Below are 22500 nucleotides of genomic sequence, written 5' to 3'. Positions count from 1 at the left end.
TATTAATTATTATTTATTATTAATGATAAAGAGAGCAGCGCTGATCTGTTCTGACTGTAGTACAACAAATGGAATCATTTACTGCACCAGACGTCACGTTATCATTCCTGTTAATATCGATTCTATTAACCAGCTGACGATCATTTCTCTGTACCTTCTGTCGGGGAGCGCTGCTGCTCTTGCTGGGTGCTGAGCTGTGGGTCTGCAGGTCCTGGTCCGGCTGAGCCCAGCGCACTGCTGAACCAGAGCTGCCCAGGCTCCCCCCCTCACCCTCCAGCAGCTCTGTGACACACACAGTTTATATTCCTTTACCTTTTTAAATAAAACCTCCTTTTTTTGGACTTTTTCACATGTGGAGCAGCTAAATGTCCCCAGTAGAGCAGAGGGCAGGACGTTGTCTTAAACCCGTCTCCAAAACCACAAATAAACCTAAGAGTCATTTCATTTTCAGTACACTGGGTCATATGAGCTCATCTGACTAATAACCCGTCTGACTCCACACGAGATGCTGAGCGGACTTTAGCGTTATAAATATTACGCTTAATTAAACAGCCAAATGAATCAACTCCACCTGAAGACCGGCAGCGACAGCATATGGAAAATGTGTCTTTCAGCTCTGCCCATGTACCGGAATATCGTCATCCAGGTGTGTTTGGTGTAACTGAGGAATTCATGTTGGTCACACACACTACACTAACCAACCACTATATACCCACTACACTATACCAACCACTATATACCCACTACACTATACCAACCACTATATACCCACTACACTAACCAACCACTATATACCCACTAAACTATACCAACCACTATATACCCACTACACTATACCAACCACTATATACCCACTACACTACACCAACCGCTATATACCCACTACACTACACCAACCGCTATATACCCACTACACTAACCAACCACTATATACCCACTACACTATACCAACCACTATATACCCACTACACTAACCAACCACTATATACCCACTACACTATACCAACCACTATATACCCACTACACTATACCAACCACTATATACCCACTACACTACACCAACCACTATATACCCACTACACTACACCAACCGCTATATACCCACTACACTAACCAACCGCTATATACCCACTACACTACACCAACCACTATATACCCACTACACTAACCAACCGCTATACACCCACTACACTACACCAACCACTATATACCCACTACACTAACCAACCGCTATATACCCACTACACTACACCAACCACTATATACCCACTACACTATACCAACCGCTATATACCCACTACACTACACCAACCGCTATATACCCACTACACTAACCAACCGCTATATACCCACTACACTATACCAACCGCTATATACCCACTACACTAACCAACCGCTATATACCCACTACACTATACCAACCGCTATATACCCACTACACTATACCAACCGCTATATACCCACTACACTGGACCCATCGCTATATACCCACTACACTACACCAACCGCTATATACCCACTACACTAACCAACCGCTATATACCCACTACACTGGACCCATCGCTATATACCCACTGCACTAACCAACCGCTATATACCCACTACACTACACCAACCGCTATATATACCCACTACACTATACCAACCGCTATATACCCACTACACTATACCAACCGCTATATACCCACTACACTGGACCCATCGCTATATACCCACTACACTAACCAACCGCTATATACCCACTACACTACACCAACCGCTATATATACCCACTACACTAACCAACCACTATATACCCACTACACTAACCAACCGCTATATACCCACTACACTACACCAACCGCTATATACCCACTACACTAACCAACCGCTATATACCCACTACACTACACCAACCGCTATATACCCACTACACAAACCAACCGCTATATACCCACTACACTACACCAACCGCTATATATACCCACTACACTAACCAACCACTATATACCCACTGCACTATACCAACCGCTATATACCCACTACACTGGACCCATCGCTATATACCCACTACACTACACCAACCGCTATATACCCACTACACTAACCAACCGCTATATACCCACTACACTAACCAACCGCTATATACCCACTACACTATACCAACCGCTATATACCCACTACACTAACCAACCGCTATATACCCACTACACTATACCAACCGCTATATACCCACTACACTATACCAACCGCTATATACCCACTACACTGGACCCATCGCTATATACCCACTACACTACACCAACCGCTATATACCCACTACACTAACCAACCGCTATATACCCACTACACTGGACCCATCGCTATATACCCACTACACTAACCAACCGCTATATACCCACTACACTACACCAACCGCTATATATACCCACTACACTAACCAACCACTATATACCCACTACACTATACCAACCGCTATATACCCACTACACTGGACCCATCGCTATATACCCACTACACTACACCAACCGCTATATACCCACTACACTAACCAACCGCTATATACCCACTACACTATACCAACCGCTATATACCCACTACACTATACCAACCGCTATATACCCACTACACTATACCAACCGCTATATACCCACTACACTGGACCCATCGCTATATACCCACTACACTACACCAACCGCTATATACCCACTACACTATACCAACCGCTATATACCCACTACACTACACCAACCGCTATATACCCACTACACTACACCAACCGCTATATACCCACTACACTACACCAACCGCTATATACCCACTACACTACACCAACCGCTATATACCCACTGCACTATACCAACCGCTATATACCCACTACACTATACCAACCGCTATATACCCACTACACTAACCAATCCACTATATACCCACTACACTACACCAACCACTATATACCCACTACACTATACCAACCACTATATACCCACTACACTATACCAACCACTATATACCCACTACACTACAGAAACCGCTATATACCCACTGCACTATACCAACCACTATATACCCACTACACTATACCAAAAACTATATACCCACTACACTATACCAACCGCTATATACCCACTACACTATACCAACCGCTATATACCCACTACACTATACCAACCGCTATATACCCACTACACTACACCAACCACTATATACCCACTACACTATACCAACCACTATATACCCACTACACTACACCAACCGCTATATACCCACTACACTACACCAACCGCTATATACCCACTACACTTTACCAACCGCTATATACCCATTACACTACACCAACCGCTATATACCCACTACACTACACCAACCGCTATATACCCACTACACTAACCAACCGCTATATACCCACTACACTACACCAACCGCTATATACCCACTACACTACACCAACCGCTATATACCCACTACACTATACCAACCGCTATATACCCACTACACTACACCAACCACTATATACCCACTACACTATACCAACCACTATATACCCACTACACTATACCAACCACTATATACCCACTACACTACACCAACCACTATATACCCACTACACTACACCAACCACTATATACCCACTACACTATACCAACCACTATATACCCACTACACTATACCAACCACTATATACCCACTACACTACACCAACCACTATATACCCACTACACTACACCGACCACTATATACCCACTACACTATACCAACCACTATATACCCACTACACTATCCAACCACTATATACCCACTACAATACACCGACCACTATATACCCACTACACTATCCAACCACTCAATACAATCCTCACATCACGTCCCTCTGAGATAAACGTTCATCCGGGGGACATTCGGCGCTCACTGTCAGAAATCATACATTCACACCGAGGTTCTCGTAATGCAGAACAGCCGTAAAGACTCACTTATCCGTTTCTCCTTCAGAATGCTCTTCATCTTAGGAGGCCACTGTCACAGCATTTGTGCTCAACCTACCAAAGAAAAAACAGACAAATCAAACAGAGCCTCTAAAATGACCCCTCCAGGAATCGATGTAAATCCAATATTGGCGAGCCGTGTGTAGTGAAAGTGCCAGGATATGGAGTGGACGTGGAGGTCGGCTTACAGAACACAGGGCTGCTCAATCCTGGTCCTTTAGAGCTCAGATCCAGCACACCTGGCTCTAATACTCAGACCCTGATTACCTGGATCAGGTGTGGTAGATCAGGGTGGGAGGGTGGTTTAAGCAGTGAAACTACACCACACTGCTGCTCCACTTCACTCACACACCCTGAACATTCATAACCCCAGATCAGAACGTTCCCAGCAGTTACGCCCATGTTTGAACTCTACGTCTGTTCAATCTAAAGCCCAGTTCACAGTCGTCTGACCAGACCGGACAGAAGAGTTTTAGACTGATATAAATCATTTTAATAAAAATGAATATACATTAAATCTACATTAACACATGGTTGTACCGTAAAGACGTCCCTCAGAAATCTAAGCTCAGTTGTTTTGGTTTCAGTCAATCCCACATCAAAGTGTTTGGTTATAGATGAGAAAAAATCCACCATTTCTTATCTGATTTCATCCAGACTGTAAAATCATTATGAAACCCAATTATGCAAATCCAGTGACACTTACTGATTCTTGTATATCACTGTAGTTCCTTCAAACAGCTAGTTAAGATGGGAAGGTTAAGAATTATTGGTGTTCCTCCCACACATTTTCAGTCTTTGGAGGAGAGAAGAGATGAAGCCACACTTAGGAAGTTTAAACGACATCAAAGCAGTCGTTTACACAGCGTCTGCCTGAAGTCCAGACTCCGCAATAAGAGAAATGTCATTTTATGTGTTATTTACGTTATAGTGTGTCTTTTATGTTGTACTTTGTGATATTTAACTGCTGTTATATATCACAGTGTTTCACTATCCAGGACGAAATGGTTGTGCTGCATGCTGTCGTGTGTCTTTGCGTGTATTCTGAGGTATGAATACAAATTTCTTGCAGTAATAAACTTTAAACTTTCACCGTAATTTGGATCAGTTCCACAGACTGCAGAGCCTTTTGCCCAAAACGCTTCCCAGCATTCTTCACAGTTTTGTTGGTTTCTGTTAAGTAGCTTTTATGTTTCACATATTTAATCTGTTGTCTTCACAAAATGGTGTTATTATCGTGTTATAGCGTTTCTAGTCTGGATGCATTTTACACGTTTACATTTTCTCACCACGGTGGTGTTGCGTGTCGAGGTCAAGGCGCTGTTATTTGAGCTGATTAAATAAGATGTTAATCTAACTAGGCTGACTAACCCCTTACATGGCCAGAGCCGCCGGCGCGCCCAATGCTTATTACACATCTATGACCAAGGAATAGCCCAGCTAATTTAGATTTCAGTCTCTGTAGTTACTGAATCATAAATCCGACTGTGTGATAATCCTGGATTTTAAGGCTTATTACACACTAATCTAACTCATTCAGGAGTGAGCAGAACTCGAGTCATTACAGCTCAAATATACAGTCATTATAACTCTAATATACAGTCATTATAACTCTAATATACAGTCATTACAGCTCAAATATACAGTCATTATAACTCTAATATACAGTCATTATAACTCAAATATACAGTCATTACAGCTCAAATATACAGTCATTATAACTCTAATATACAGTCATTATAACTCTAATATACAGTCATTATAACTCTAATATACAGTCATTACAGCTCAAATATAGTCATTACAACTCTAATATACAGTCATTATAACTCTAATATACAGTCATTACAGCTCAAATATACAGTCATTACAGCTCAAATATACAGTCATTATAACTCTAATATACAGTCATTATAACTCTAATATACAGTCATTATAACTCTAATATACAGTCATTACAGCTCAAATATACAGTCATTATAACTCTAATATACAGTCATTATAACTAATATACAGTCATTATAACTCTAATATACAGTCATTATAACTCTAATATACAGTCATTATAACTCAAATATACAGTCATTATAACTCAAATATACAGTCACTATAACTCAAATATACAGTCACTATAACTCTAATATACAGTCATTATAACTCTAATATACAGTCATTACAGCTCAAATATACAGTCATTATAACTCTAATATACAGTCATTATAACTCAAATATACAGTCATTACAGCTCAAATATACAGTCATTATAACTCTAATATACAGTCATTATAACTCTAATATACAGTCATTATAACTCTAATATACAGTCATTACAGCTCAAATATACAGTCATTACAACTCTAATATACAGTCATTATAACTCTAATATACAGTCATTACAGCTCAAATATACAGTCATTACAGCTCAAATATACAGTCATTATAACTCTAATATACAGTCATTATAACTCTAATATACAGTCATTATAACTCTAATATACAGTCATTACAGCTCAAATATACAGTCATTATAACTCTAATATACAGTCATTATAACTAATATACAGTCATTATAACTCTAATATACAGTCATTATAACTCAAATATACAGTCATTATAACTCAAATATACAGTCACTATAACTCAAATATACAGTCACTATAACTCTAATATACAGTCATTATAACTCTAATATACAGTCATTATAACTCAAATATACAGTCATTATAACTCAAATATACAGTCATTATAACTCTAATATACAGTCATTACAGCTCTAATATACAGTCATTATAACTCTAATATACAGTCATTATAACTCAAATATACAGTCATTATAACTCTAATATACAGTCATTACAGCTCAAATATACAGTCATTATAACTCTAATATACAGTCATTATAACTCTAATATACAGTCATTACAGCTCAAATATACAGTCATTATAACTCTAATATACAGTCATTATAACTCAAATATACAGTCATTATAACTCAAATATACAGTCACTATAACTCAAATATACAGTCACTATAACTCAAATATACAGTCACTATAACTCAAATATACAGTCATTACAGCTCTAATATACAGTCATTATAACTCTAATATACAGTCATTATAACTCAAATAAACAGTCATTATAACTCAAATATACAGTCATTACAGTTCAAATATACAGTCATTATAACTCTAATATACAGTCATTATAACTCAAATATACAGTCATTATAACTCTAATATACAGTCATAACAGCTCTAATATACAGTCATTATAACTCTAATATACAGTCATTATAACTCAAATATACAGTCATTATAACTCAAATATACAGTCATTACAGTTCAAATATACAGTCATTATAACTCTAATATACAGTCATTACAACTCTAATATACAGTCATTATAACTCTAATATACAGTCATTACAGCTCTAATATACAGTCATTATAACTCTAATATACAGTCATTATAACTCAAATATACAGTCATTATAACTCTAATATACAGTCATTACAGTTCAAATATACAGTCATTATAACTCTAATATACAGTCATTATAACTCAAATATACAGTCATTATAACTCAAACATACAGTCATTACAGCTCTAATATACAGTCATTATAACTCTAATATACAGTCATTATAACTCTAATATACAGTCATTATAACTCTAATATACAGTCATTACAGTTCAAATATACAGTCATTATAACTCTAATATACAGTCATTATAACTCAAATATACAGTCATTACAGCTCTAATATACAGTCATTATAACTAATATACAGTCATTATAACTCTAATATACAGTCATTATAACTCAAATATACAGTCATTATAACTCAAATATACAGTCATTACAGTTCAAATATACAGTCATTATAACTCAAATATACAGTCATTACAGCTCTAATATACAGTCATTACAACTCTAATATAGTCATTATAACTCTAATATACAGTCATTATAACTCTAATATACAGTCATTACAACTCTAATATACAGTCATTACAACTCTAATATACAGTCATTATAACTCTAATATACAGTCATTATAACTCAAATATAGTCATTACAGCTCAAATATACAGTCATTATAACTCTAATATACAGTCATTATAACTCTAATATACAGTCATTACAACTCTAATATACAGTCATTATAACTCTAATATACAGTCATTATAACTAATATACAGTCATTATAACTCTAATATACAGTCATTACAACTCTAATATACAGTCATTATAACTCTAATATACAGTCATTATAACTCTAATATAGTCATTATAACTCTAATATACAGTCATTATAACTAATATACAGTCATTATAACTCTAATATACAGTCATTATAACTCTAATATAGTCATTATAACTCTAATATACAGTCATTATAACTCTAATATACAGTCATTATAACTCAAATATACAGTCATTACAACTCTAATATACAGTCATTATAACTAATATACAGTCATTACAACTCTAATATACAGTCATTACAACTCTAATATACAGTCATTATAACTCTAATATAGTCATTATAACTCTAATATACAGTCATTATAACTAATATACAGTCATTATAACTCTAATATACAGTCATTATAACTAATATACAGTCATTATAACTCTAATATACAGTCATTATAACTCTAATATACAGTCATTATAACTCAAATATACAGTCATTATAACTCAAATATACAGTCACTATAACTCAAATATACAGTCACTATAACTCTAATATACAGTCATTATAACTCTAATATACAGTCATTACAGCTCAAATATACAGTCATTATAACTCTAATATACAGTCATTATAACTCAAATATACAGTCATTACAGCTCAAATATACAGTCATTATAACTCTAATATACAGTCATTATAACTCTAATATACAGTCATTATAACTCTAATATACAGTCATTACAGCTCAAATATACAGTCATTACAACTCTAATATACAGTCATTATAACTCTAATATACAGTCATTACAGCTCAAATATACAGTCATTACAGCTCAAATATACAGTCATTATAACTCTAATATACAGTCATTATAACTCTAATATACAGTCATTATAACTCTAATATACAGTCATTACAGCTCAAATATACAGTCATTATAACTCTAATATACAGTCATTATAACTAATATACAGTCATTATAACTCTAATATACAGTCATTATAACTCAAATATACAGTCATTATAACTCAAATATACAGTCACTATAACTCAAATATACAGTCACTATAACTCTAATATACAGTCATTATAACTCTAATATACAGTCATTATAACTCTAATATACAGTCATTATAACTCTAATATACAGTCATTATAACTCAAATATACAGTCATTATAACTCAAATATACAGTCATTATAACTCTAATATACAGTCATTACAGCTCTAATATACAGTCATTATAACTCTAATATACAGTCATTATAACTCAAATATACAGTCATTATAACTCTAATATACAGTCATTACAGCTCAAATATACAGTCATTATAACTCTAATATACAGTCATTATAACTCTAATATACAGTCATTACAGCTCAAATATACAGTCATTATAACTCTAATATACAGTCATTATAACTCAAATATACAGTCATTATAACTCAAATATACAGTCACTATAACTCAAATATACAGTCACTATAACTCAAATATACAGTCACTATAACTCAAATATACAGTCATTATAACTCTAATATACAGTCATTACAGCTCTAATATACAGTCATTATAACTCTAATATACAGTCATTATAACTCAAATAAACAGTCATTATAACTCAAATATACAGTCATTACAGTTCAAATATACAGTCATTATAACTCTAATATACAGTCATTATAACTCAAATATACAGTCATTATAACTCTAATATACAGTCATAACAGCTCTAATATACAGTCATTATAACTCTAATATACAGTCATTATAACTCAAATATACAGTCATTATAACTCAAATATACAGTCATTACAGTTCAAATATACAGTCATTATAACTCTAATATACAGTCATTACAACTCTAATATACAGTCATTATAACTCTAATATACAGTCATTACAGCTCTAATATACAGTCATTATAACTCTAATATACAGTCATTATAACTCAAATATACAGTCATTATAACTCTAATATACAGTCATTACAGTTCAAATATACAGTCATTATAACTCTAATATACAGTCATTATAACTCAAATATACAGTCATTATAACTCAAATATACAGTCATTACAGCTCTAATATACAGTCATTATAACTCTAATATACAGTCATTATAACTCTAATATACAGTCATTATAACTCTAATATACAGTCATTACAGTTCAAATATACAGTCATTATAACTCTAATATACAGTCATTATAACTCAAATATACAGTCATTACAGCTCTAATATACAGTCATTATAACTAATATACAGTCATTATAACTCTAATATACAGTCATTATAACTCAAATATACAGTCATTATAACTCAAATATACAGTCATTACAGTTCAAATATACAGTCATTATAACTCAAATATACAGTCATTACAGCTCTAATATACAGTCATTACAACTCTAATATAGTCATTATAACTCTAATATACAGTCATTATAACTCTAATATACAGTCATTACAACTCTAATATACAGTCATTACAACTCTAATATACAGTCATTATAACTCTAATATACAGTCATTATAACTCAAATATACAGTCATTACAGCTCAAATATACAGTCATTATAACTCTAATATACAGTCATTATAACTCTAATATACAGTCATTACAACTCTAATATACAGTCATTATAACTCTAATATACAGTCATTATAACTAATATACAGTCATTATAACTCTAATATACAGTCATTACAACTCTAATATACAGTCATTATAACTCTAATATACAGTCATTATAACTCTAATATAGTCATTATAACTCTAATATACAGTCATTATAACTAATATACAGTCATTATAACTCTAATATACAGTCATTATAACTCTAATATAGTCATTATAACTCTAATATACAGTCATTATAACTCTAATATACAGTCATTATAACTCAAATATACAGTCATTACAACTCTAATATACAGTCATTATAACTAATATACAGTCATTACAACTCTAATATACAGTCATTACAACTCTAATATACAGTCATTATAACTCTAATATAGTCATTATAACTCTAATATACAGTCATTATAACTAATATACAGTCATTATAACTCTAATATACAGTCATTACAACTCTAATATACAGTCATTATAACTCTAATATACAGTCATTACAGCTCTAATATACAGTCATTATAACTCTAATATACAGTCATTATAACTCTAATATACAGTCATTATAACTCTAATATACAGTCACTATAACTCAAATATACAGTCATTATAACTCTAATATACAGTCATTACAACTCTAATATACAGTCATTATAACTCTAATATACAGTCATTACAGCTCTAATATACAGTCATTATAACTCTAATATACAGTCATTATAACTCTAATATACAGTCATTATAACTCTAATATACAGTCATTATAACTCTAATATACAGTCATTTACGCCTGAACTTATTAAGTAACTTAATTCTTGTGAGGTAGTAAGTTTGTTTGTTTATCTTTTAAAGTAAAATCAACTACTTTCAGTTTACAGTGAACGTGAATGTTTCAAACCCCAATTATACAAGCGATATTTTGGAGGGCGTCCGCTTCTGCGGTCAGTTACTTTTAGCACTGCAGTCATACAAAGAAAGCCTTTGTGAACTTCAGTCCAGAACTGGACAGACTGACGTTTTTAAACATTTCAAATGCTTCTTGGTGTGAATGTGAGGTTCTAGGTAAAACTGGTATAGAACCTTTATTTTATGTAGAGGTTGTATAAACTTCACAAGTTCTTCACACAAATTCATTTCATCTGCAGTTCTTTAAAGAAAAGTCTGTGTGAAGTTTTTTTAGGGAACCAAATGTGGTTCTTCTAAGTTAATCGCTTCAAGGGACCATCTTAATGTTCTACAGCTGGAGAGATCATTGATCGCACAGATCAAAGCACTTTTAAACCTTCTAAAACTCATCTTGTGCCGCTGGATAAGTGTGACCTGCTTTATGTAAATCTTTCCGGAAGACCTACAGAACCTGATCTATAACTGACTGGACTGAAATGAAGAGAACGTCACTGTCTCACCTCTCGCTGAGAGAACGAACGAGCCTGAAGCTGAAGCTCCTCAGACAAAGAGTGAAAGGACACAGACTTTCACCCACTTCACTGACGACGACCTTTATCCATCGTCTCTTCACTGGAATATGATACTAAGGTCAGGTGAACATTTCCGTACGCAGCAGGTTTATGTAATCAGACAGGGACGTGTGCAGATTAAAGGCAGGACGATGTGGCGAAAAGGTAACATCATGATACGTGACATTTGATGATGGACGATAAAGTCATTGTCAAAGTTAAAGGTTATTTATGAAGCGCCTTTTACAACAGGTGTTGTTACCGGATTCAAGCCGAATGAGCGTCGCCAATGGCAACAGTGGCAAGGAAAAACTCCCTAAGAGCAAAAGAAAGTAACACTGACCGAAGACTCGAAAGACGAACCCATCCTCCCCTGGAACACACCAGATAACATACAGTAACACAAGCAGAATGAGCAGAGAATAAGGCGTGAACATTAGTGTAAAATATTAAAATACGGAAAAGGGGAAAAACAGGTGGCGCAGTAGCTCTGATTTAATAGAGTCTGTGTGGCAGCAGGAGCATCAGGAGGGTCAGTTCATGAGGGTGAGTTTTCCCAGCGTTGTACAGCAGAAGCTCCATGGTGGTCAAAACAGTCCAGAAGTCTGGTGAGCAGTGGGCAACAGATCAAGGCAGATGAAGAACAGCATCAGACCCACAGGATGGGCAGCTGATCGACTCTGTAAAGTAAAGAAAACACACAGAGAGTCAGTTCTGTAAAAAGTGACTGATCACAGATTACAGGGTTAACAGGGCAGCAGAGACTCTGGCAGGTCTCGTTATTACAGCCTCAGTAAGAAGAGAAACCAGAAAGGTAACAGAGTCATGAGGCTCCCTGAGACATCGGCGCCCCTCCACTCCACCGTCAACGAACCTGAGTGAGTGAGTGAGGCAGCGGGACGACGGCATCAGCACTACCAGTTTACCATCATACTCTACGACCAGGAACCCTTTTATCTAACAGGGAAAACTAATTATCAATGGCTCCACTGAACAAGTGGGTTTTTAGCCTAGACTTTACATTCATGGCATTTTGGCTGACGCTCTAATCCAGAGTGACTTACAATTTGATCATTTGACAGAGATAGGCCAAGGTATTAGGAGTCTTTCCCAAGGACCCTTATTGGTATAGTGTAGGGTGCTTGCCCTGGTGGGGGATTGAACCCCATTCTACAGTGTAGAAGGCAAAGCTGTTGACCACTACACTAACCAACCTTAGACTTAAAGACTGAGGCTGAGTCTGAGTCCCGAACATTAACAGGAAGATTATTCCAGAGCTGGGGGGCTTTGTATGAGAAGCTCCGCCCCCTGATGGAGCTTTATTAGTTCTAGGTACCAGTAGTGAGCAGCACCTTGTGATCTAAGTAGGCGTGATGGTTCATATTGGGAGTGAAGGTCACTCAGGTACTGAGGGGCGAGTAGGAAGAAAGTATGTAACTTTGATCTACAATAATGTAGCCGATGTAGGAATTAAACAGTGTCGTGCGTTAATGGAATATGTATGCATAGCCTCAAGACCCTCTTCCCAGGTTTCCCTAGTCAGTGGGACGCCCAATTTTTCTTCCCAAGCTGCCTTTATTACTTCAGTTGATGGGAGGCTGTGTGTTAACAAATAGTCATAGCAATGATTTATTCGTATATCTGAACTAGTGCTAGTTTGCAGTAGCTTGTCCAATTTATAAGAAAGCTCGCCGGTAGGTGGGCAGTAAGGACTGTGTTACAAGATGATGTCATCCTGTAACAAAGGAAAAGGGCTGGAATTCCAATGAGATGCTTCAGGGAGCTGAGAAATGTGGGTTCTCTAGGAGAGAGGTTCTCCCTCTGGAGGGAACGCTGGGCTTTGGGACTCTGCAGAACCTTTACATGCACAAAGAGCTACAACACAGAGAAAGAGAAGAACTCAGGGAACACAGGGAAGAGGAAAAGCACAGAAGGGCCCCTCTAAAGAGAGAAGTCAGAAAAGCGTATTGTGACGTAACGTATGACAATAGCCATAATGGTTCGTCACAGGTTCTGACCCAAATTGGATTTATAGAAGGATGCAACATTAGTCAGTTTGGTTAGTGATTACAACGGCTCAAAGATGGTTGGACACAGCATATGGATTGGGCAACTTCAAGGCTGGATTTATTTGGAAGTTTTCTGCTGAAGATCTTTGAGCCAGTGCTCCTCTAGATATCCTCTGCCCACCATCACATGAACTGGAGAGGGAAGCCTCTACCTGAGCAGATGGCCTTTTATGACTATACTTAGTCTATCTGGCTGTTCACATGGGTCACTTTATACGTGCTGTCATTTAAGTGCTGCAGTCAGGAGGTATCCGTGTACTTTGCCCTTGAAGACTTGGATGACCCTGTCTGTTATCTGTCTAACACATTCTTCTGGGAGGATACGCCGATCGTCAAGGAAACTGAGCAGCATCACCCTCTGTGGTGACATCTACAAGCTGAGACTTCCTCTTGAAGCCCACTGAGGAGGAGTTCAGCGTCTTCCAAACAAGTGAGTTGCTACAATGTAGAGATTCAGAAGATCGTAAGATCTCAGGGACTTGGTAGAAGGTAGGGGCAAGAAGGTAGTTGTAGAGAATGTAGGGTCACAGCTATGATATGCAGACCTGGGTGTCATAACTAGAAAAAGGAAAGAACTGGCAACCTTTGCAATTCACCAGTATGTCAAGACCAGCAGCAGCTAGTCCAGAATGAAATGTGAGCAGTTACTGAGGAGGAGAGGTTCAGCAGAGCAGTGGGAATGAGGCAGCAAGGAGTCGGGAAGGAGTGGGGTAAAGGTAGCTCATGTGAACAGATCTACGGCAGGCAGATCCACAAAGCATTACATTCTTGGTCCGAGCAGTTTATGATGAACGCCCCAGTCTTTCCAAACTATATCGTTAGATGGGCACCAGCATGAACCCTGTGAACCCTCAAAGTACAACTGAGAGGTTGTGTGGCCACTGCGGGCAAGAGGAGGTCCAAAGACAGCCTCCGACAACACAAACCTCCCCCATAAGTCATTGTTTATTATCCTCAATATTTGCAGAAATGGTTAAAATGAAGAAAAAATGAGAAAATAGTAAAAAATGACTCCACACTGTCAGAGTCATATCATTCTGGATATAAAACAACATGTTATACATATAAACTGCTGCTCCTTTTCATGGAAGTGTACTGTAATGTTTCAACTGTAAATCATAGTTACAGTGCAGCTGGTAGAGACAACAGGATAGACTGGAACTGACTGACAGGTGGATGTTCCTCTTGTGGAAGAAACCAGTCCTGCGTGTTCGTTGATGCAAAGTAAATGAGACAAGTAGATCAGACTGAAGTGAAACAAACGGTTTTATTACAGAATTCTGGAGAGGTTACAAACAGAGAACATGCATCATGTATCTCCCAAGTAAGCTCTGACCGCTTCTCATCTGACTCCCTTTTTATAGTCGCATGACCGCTCCTTCCTTACCCCAGATATCAGTAGATTCCATTAAGCCTCCAATGTGTGCGTTAGGCCATCTCACCAATCCACATCATAAAAGTTTAAGGATGTGCTCAGACGTGCTACGACAAATTTTATAAACATTACTCACTTTAACTAGTGATTCTAAGTTTAATTGTCCTCCATATAAGACGCTCATAAATCTATTTATTTATTTATTTTAATTTTTCAGCAAAGTCCCCTACAAAGGCTCCTTAAGTTTTAACTATATAAAGCAAATATCATTCCTTGTCAATCCTCAACTCTCATAAAGTTACTCTATAGACACACAGCAGGTCAGAGAACATAAACACTTCACCCCCAGAAAGAGAAGAGGGAGGGGTGGCGCTCAGACACACACACAGACCCATATCTGCACACACACACGTCTTACTCAGAAAAGGAGGGGCTGACACACAGACGAAGTCCAGCTTCGTGTACACACACACACACACACACACACACACACAACACACAGAGAAGGAGAGAGAGACAGAGAGAGAGAGAGAGAGACAGAGAGAGAGAGAGAGAGAGAGGGAGAGAGAGAGAGAGAGAAAGAGAGAGAGAGAGAGAGAAAGAGAGAGAGAGAGAGAGAGAGAGAGAAAGAGAGAGAGAGAGAAAGAGAGAGAGAGAGAGAGAGAGAGAGAGAGGCCAATCCCCCTTTCTCTTCCTTTTTTCTCTGAGAACGAAAAACTATACAACACACACAGAACGAGCTCAGCATTTTCCTTAAAGTCGACTCATCATACATTACTATAGCATGCTTTCACCGCCATTCACTTTTCTTTATTAACTTTATCTACCAAATTCCCAGGGCCCGGGGTGTTCCCCAAATTTTATCAAGCCAAATCCGACTATTTCTCAAAGCCAATTTTCACACAGTGACTAATCTACAGATATCTTACTATTTAAGAAGCTATAGGCCTAGTACTTGTTCTACCCATGCCAAGGCGTTACTTATTAAGTGAGTACCATCATCTGAGTGAATTCTTTTGGGAAACACGTGTTGGGGAATCCAGTGATTGATCAACATTTACAGACTGATTTGCCATCTTTCCTCATAGTGGGGAACTTCCACCCCGCCCGAAAATACGTCCATGAACATTAACAGATACCTGTACTTCCTGACTGTCTGAATCATATCTGTATAATCTATCTGAATGTGTTCCCCTGGGCCATTGGGCTTAGGGAATTTTCCTACCCCTGGTTTGCAAGTTTTTTGCCACATTATTTACATTACATACTTCACATTCTTTTACATGTGTGGCTATCATAGCGGTTAGAAATGGATGCCACCATCCTTTCAAGTTTTCCTTCATCTGTACCTTTCCTACTTGTGACAACCCGTGAGCTTCTCCCAGCCCTGCTTTTACCAAAGTCCATTGGGACCTTCCCAGACTAATTCACTCTTTCTACCACCTTTATGCAGCCACATAGTCTTTTCTTCTGGGCTAGCCTGGTCCTGCACTTGCCTGAGCTTTTCTCCTGTCGGAATTGGTTCCCATGGTTCACCTTCCTTCAACACCATCTTCCAACTTCGTCCTTTTATAACCTGCTGCTGCTTCCTTTGCTGCCTTGTCTGCTGTCTCATTACCTCTTTCCACCAATGAGTCCCCTTTCTGATGTCCCTTGCACTTTATGATGGCAACCGGTTTTGGTAGTTGTATCGCTTTCTCTAGTGCTAAGAACTCTTCCTTGTGTTTTATGGGTTTGCCCGCACTGGTGAGATAACCTGTCTCCTTTCATGGTGTAGTCTGGTCTAGCAAGGTCAGCCGCATGCACTAGTTCCTGCTTTAGTTCAATGAATGCCTGCTCTAGCTCAGGTGTCCATGTCAAAATGCCTGGCGTTAGGTTATCGTAGGAGGGTGGGGATACTCGGGGATGCTTACCATTCTATCCAGGTTGCCATTATATGTGCACTTCAACCTTCTGACCTTAGCTATTTCCTGTTCTGCATCTGATAACCTCTTCCTGGCTTTTCCCTTCTTAAACATTCCTGCCTTTTCATGTTCTGCCTTAGCCTCGTCTAATTCCTTTATTGCTCTAGCTGTAAAATCATTTAACGCCTGTCCCAAAGAAATCTGGTCTTGGGGGGACAGTTCTTTATCCAACATCCATTTTCTCAACAGTTTCTCCGTTTCTGCTCTCACTTTTTCCACTTTTTTTTTTTGGGTCTATCTCTAAGTCATAAACCGCTTTAGCCAAAATGATTATCTGTCTCTCCAATGTTTTCCCTTGCCAATTCCCCACTCCAACTGTATTATCCAATAATTTTCTAAATCTCTTTTACTGTATTCAGCCATGTTGATCAAAAACTGGTACTCACCAAGACGTCTTCGAAGTTTTACTTGCTCGACTCACAATGCTCAGTTGTCACCGTTAGGTTTGCTGCATGTGAGGAACTTCAAACTTATCACGAATGGGTGCTTTAGAGGACTCGAACCTCAGGGACTCCAACCCGGTACTTTAGAGGACTCGACCCTCAGGGACTCCAACCCGGTACTTTAGAGGACTCGACCCTCAGGGACTCCAACCCGGTACTTTAGAGGACTCGACCCTCAGGGACTCCAACCCGGTACTTTAGAGGACTCAAACCTCAAGGACTCCAACCTGATACTTTTAGAGGACTTGAACCTCAGGGTCTCCAACCTGGTACTTTAGAGGACTTGAACCTCAGGGACTCCAACCCTGTTTTAGGGAGAGCCAATCCCAGGGACTTTCAACCCAGTCCTTATCCCAATCACTCGTCAGATGATGGGAGGGGTTCACCAATTCCCGGCAAAAAACCACAGACCCAATACCTTATTAATCACTCAGTATATTTTTACCTTATGTTTGTTCCAATTCAGTCCTTTAAATTTAATCACCTGATCCAACCTCTTTTACCCATCCATAATTTAGCAGTTGTCAATATGCAGAATTTATTTAAATAGGTTTCTGCCAACCTGAGTAAATGGCGCGCCTGTGATGAGTAATGGAGGAGGAAGATCAAGCCTGTTTTTCCAATGGTCTCCTTTGCATCACGTCGGGGTCACCAAATTGTGGACGAAACCAGTCCTACGTGTTCGTTGATGCAAAATAAATGAGACGAGTAGATCAGACTGAAGTGAAACAAACGGTTTTATTACAGAATTCTGGAGAGGTTACAAACAGAGAACAGGCATCATGTATCTCCCAAGTAAGCTCTGACCGCTTCTCATCTGACTCCCTTTTTATAGTCGCATGACCGCTCCTTCCTTACCCCAGCCTCCAATGTGTGCGTTAGGCCATCTCACCAATCCACATCATAAAAGTTTAAGGATGCGCTCGAGACATGAGTACGTCTGCAAGGTCAGCTTAAGGTATTCCCTGTGTTTACCAACTCCCCCCCGTTTTCCAGACAATGGCTCTGCTTATCTGACCAGATGAACCACATGTGTGGTGTGCTAATCCCAGGGTCTACTACTATCAGCTTCGAGGTATTTCCTGTTATCTGACGTCCTTGTGTATTCCACCATTAGTCAGCACACAGCCTTATGTGCTGACTCTTAGCTCTTAGAATTGTACAATATAACCATTAAGCTTTCAATGCTAAACATAAGCTTTCTTTAATACATCTTAAAAGAGTAATATGAACAATACTAAGGCTAATAATTCCACACTCTTCATTCCTCTTATTTGCTGAGTGTCTGATGCATGTGATGTGTGTAGACTGAGAAACTGCCAAATTAAGCCATAAAACTAGTTTCACTTTCAGAACAAGCCACTGCTGAGCGTTTCAAAGTTTCGGTTTCTGAAGGTCTGAAAGCGCGAGGCTCCACTCAGAGACGCATTAACCATCCACGTCTTTCACACGGAGCTGGTTGGAAACTACAGAATCACAGTTAGGACCGTTTGGACCCACAGTGGGACACAGGCAATCAGAACCAGAACCAACAGGAAGCTACTCAGTGTTTCATTGCACCTCTGACCCTAATACTGATCCCCACCTGTGATCATTACCCTGACACATGACCGAACACCTGACCCAGAAGCCTAACCGTAACTCCAAACCCTGACCATATCTCAGTTCCCTGCGGTTCTCTTCAAAGGCCACAGTTCTGACATCAACAACCTGCAGGCCTTATATGGCAAAAGCCTCAAGGATGCGTGGTTTAAATGTGAGCATATGGGACAGACTCTATGACCCAGATCCTGATCTCTGACCTGTCACTAACCTGTCTATCCCTATGTGTGTGTATATATATATATATATATGTGTGTGTGTGTGTGTGTGTGTGTGTGTATGTACTGTATGTATGTACAATCTCTACTTTACTTTTAATGTAAGTCAATGGAACCAGAGAGCCGTTTCTTTTGGTCCATTCATTGTAACTTTCACAGTAGATTTCTTCACACCAAGCTGCTTGCCTATTGCAGATTCAGTCTTCCCAGCCTGGTGCAGGTCTACAATCTTGTTTCTGGTGTCCTTCTACAGCTCTTTGGTCTTCACCATAGTGGAGTCTGGAGTGTGACTGTTAGGATTAGGCAGGTGTCTTTTATACAGATAACGAGGTCAAACAGGTGCCATTAATACAGGTAACGAGTGGAGGACAGAGGAGCCTCTTAAAGAAGTTACAGGTCTGTGACAGCCAGAAATCTTGCCTGTTTGTAGGAGATCAAATAATTATTTTCCACCATTATTTGCAAATAAATTCTTTAAAAGTCAGACGACTTGATTTTCTGAATGTTTTTCCTCGTTTTGTCTCTCAGAGTTGAGGTCTACCTATGATGTCAATTACAGGCCTCTCTCATCTTTTTAAGTGGGAGAACTTGCTCAATCAGTGGCTGACTAAATACTTTTTTCCCCACTGTAATTAATTTGGATCATTTTTTCATTGGTCACTTCTTTATTAGCCTGAGTTTGTATTGACAGTGCAGGCATTTCAGATTCCTCTCAAGCCGTTTGGTGATGTTTTTCTGTGTTTGTGGGCAGAAGTCATAAGTAAATTTGCTTCACTCATCTTTCTGGGTTGCTTTTGCACCCCTTAGAGTTCCTGAGATCCTGAGTTAACTGCAGGATGCAGTTCAGTGAGTTCATATACACAGTATTTACTAACAACTATGAGCTGTTCTGTATCTAATATCAATTATTTACTTGCTACTGCAAATGATTGAATATCTACTATGAATTATTGATCACGTGCTTTGCTTTATTCAGTATCTGCCCTAAATCTAATGTGTACGTTGTCTGTAGTTGTGAGAGTGAGGAGCAGGAGTGTGGACCCTCACAGACCCTCAGAGTCTAAGGTTTTAACTCACTGCTGTGACGTTGGTGGGGTGAGAAAATTTGGGCTCTTTGGAAAAGTTAAAGAATTTAAGGAAGTCCCTGCCCTGAAATAATGACCCTGAGATCAAATGAATCATGGCACCCCCGTGACCAAGTTCATCTTAAAGTTACATACATGTTAAATTTACCATTAAAATATATAGACTGACTCTACAGGGATAAACTTTATACATTCTGCAATAACTACTTCCTGACTTTCGTGCTGTTCCGCCCGTTTCGTGCTGTTCCGTGAGCTGTAGGGGGCGGTACAGAGTTAAATGAAAGTGAAAGTGTTCAGAGAACAGAAAGTCAGGAAGAGCTGAGGTGAGTAACAGCAGACCGGCTCGGTGTTTTCTGTAAGATAAAAGTCAAAGGGAAATTATTTTAATTTATGATTAATATCTTTGTGTAAATATCGCTGCGTTAGTAAATGACTTAACTGCTTATTTTCCTCTGAACTCAAAGGTTAAATCGTTTAATGATCTGGTTAATCAGACACAGTAAACACAGTAAAGACTAGAATGACCTGAATTAGAGTGTTTAAGCTTTTAAACATCATCAGTTTGATGTCCTGTAAGATTCTGAGAAAGTTCTGGAAGGTCTGGTTTCAGTTTCACGGTGAAGGCAGCTGACTGATTTGGGTGGAGCTGCACTGAAAAAATGTGATCTGATCAATACTGTCAGATATTCCTGATCACTGAGCTCATCGCTGCGTCCAGTGAAGTTAAACCCTGTGATCTGATCAATACTATCAGATATTCCTGATCACTGAGCTCATCGCTGCGCTGCGTCCAGTGAAGTTAAACCCTGTGATCTGATCAATACTATCAGATATTCCTGATCACTGAGCTCATCGCTGCGTCCAGTGAAGTTAAACCCTGTGAGCTGATCAATACTATCAGATATTCCTGATCACTGAGCTCATCGCTGCGTCCAGTGAAGTTAAACCCTGTGATCTGATCAATACTATCAGATATTCCTGATCACTGAGCTCATCGCTGCGCTGCGTCCAGTGAAGTTAAACCCTGTGATCTGATCAATACTATCAGATATTCCTGATCACTGAGCTCATCGCTGCGTTCAGTGAAGTTAAACCCTGTGATCTGATCAATACTATCAGATATTCCTGATCACTGAGCTCATCGCTGCGCTGCGTCCAGTGAAGTTAAACCCTGTGATCTGATCAATACTATCAGATATTCCTGATCACTGAGCTCATCGCTGCGCTGCGTCCAGTGAAGTTAAACCCTGTGATCTGATCAATACTATCAGATATTCCTGATCACTGAGCTCATCGCTGCGCTGCGTCCAGTGAAGTTAAACCCTGTGATCTGATCAATACTATCAGATATTCCTGATCACTGAGCTCATCGCTGCGCTGCGTCCAGTGAAGTTAAACCCTGTGATCTGATCAATACTATCAGATATTCCTGATCACTGAGCTCATCGCTGCGCTGCGTCGTATTTAACGCTCAGTGTC

The 22500-nt window shown here is 38.3% G+C and overlaps 2 protein-coding genes across 4 annotated transcripts in view; one reads left to right on the top strand and one right to left on the bottom strand.

Moving 5' to 3' along the window:
* The window catches only part of si:ch211-114c12.5 (zinc-binding protein A33), a 25767-nt gene extending 13435 nt beyond the window's left edge, over positions 1-12332 (bottom strand). Inside the window, exons 1-3 of the mRNA XM_037533758.1 lie at positions 12215-12332; positions 3951-4016; positions 155-282 (exon numbers count right to left, since the gene is read on the bottom strand). Coding sequence (XP_037389655.1) covers positions 155-282; positions 3951-3981 — 159 coding nt within the window. The 5' untranslated portion in view covers positions 3982-4016; positions 12215-12332. The remainder of the gene's footprint in view (positions 1-154; positions 283-3950; positions 4017-12214) is intronic.
* A 2375-nt stretch (positions 12333-14707) lies between these two features.
* The window catches only part of LOC108415781, a 16167-nt gene continuing 8374 nt past the window's right edge, over positions 14708-22500 (top strand). The window contains exon 1 of one of the 3 annotated variants that reach the window (XM_037533185.1): positions 14708-14764. The gene's annotated coding sequence lies outside the window, so the exon portion shown is untranslated. Of the gene's footprint in view, positions 14765-21312; positions 21345-21712 lie in introns of those variants that run through there. The other 2 variants (XM_037533184.1, XM_037533186.1) reach the window with 2 other exon arrangements.

The sequence above is a fragment of the Pygocentrus nattereri genome, chromosome 23 (genome assembly GCF_015220715.1).
Source record: "Pygocentrus nattereri isolate fPygNat1 chromosome 23, fPygNat1.pri, whole genome shotgun sequence".
NCBI lineage: Eukaryota > Metazoa > Chordata > Actinopteri > Characiformes > Serrasalmidae > Pygocentrus > Pygocentrus nattereri.
The sequence above is the reverse complement of the archived record's forward strand: the minus strand, read 5'-3'. Positions and strand labels throughout refer to the sequence as shown.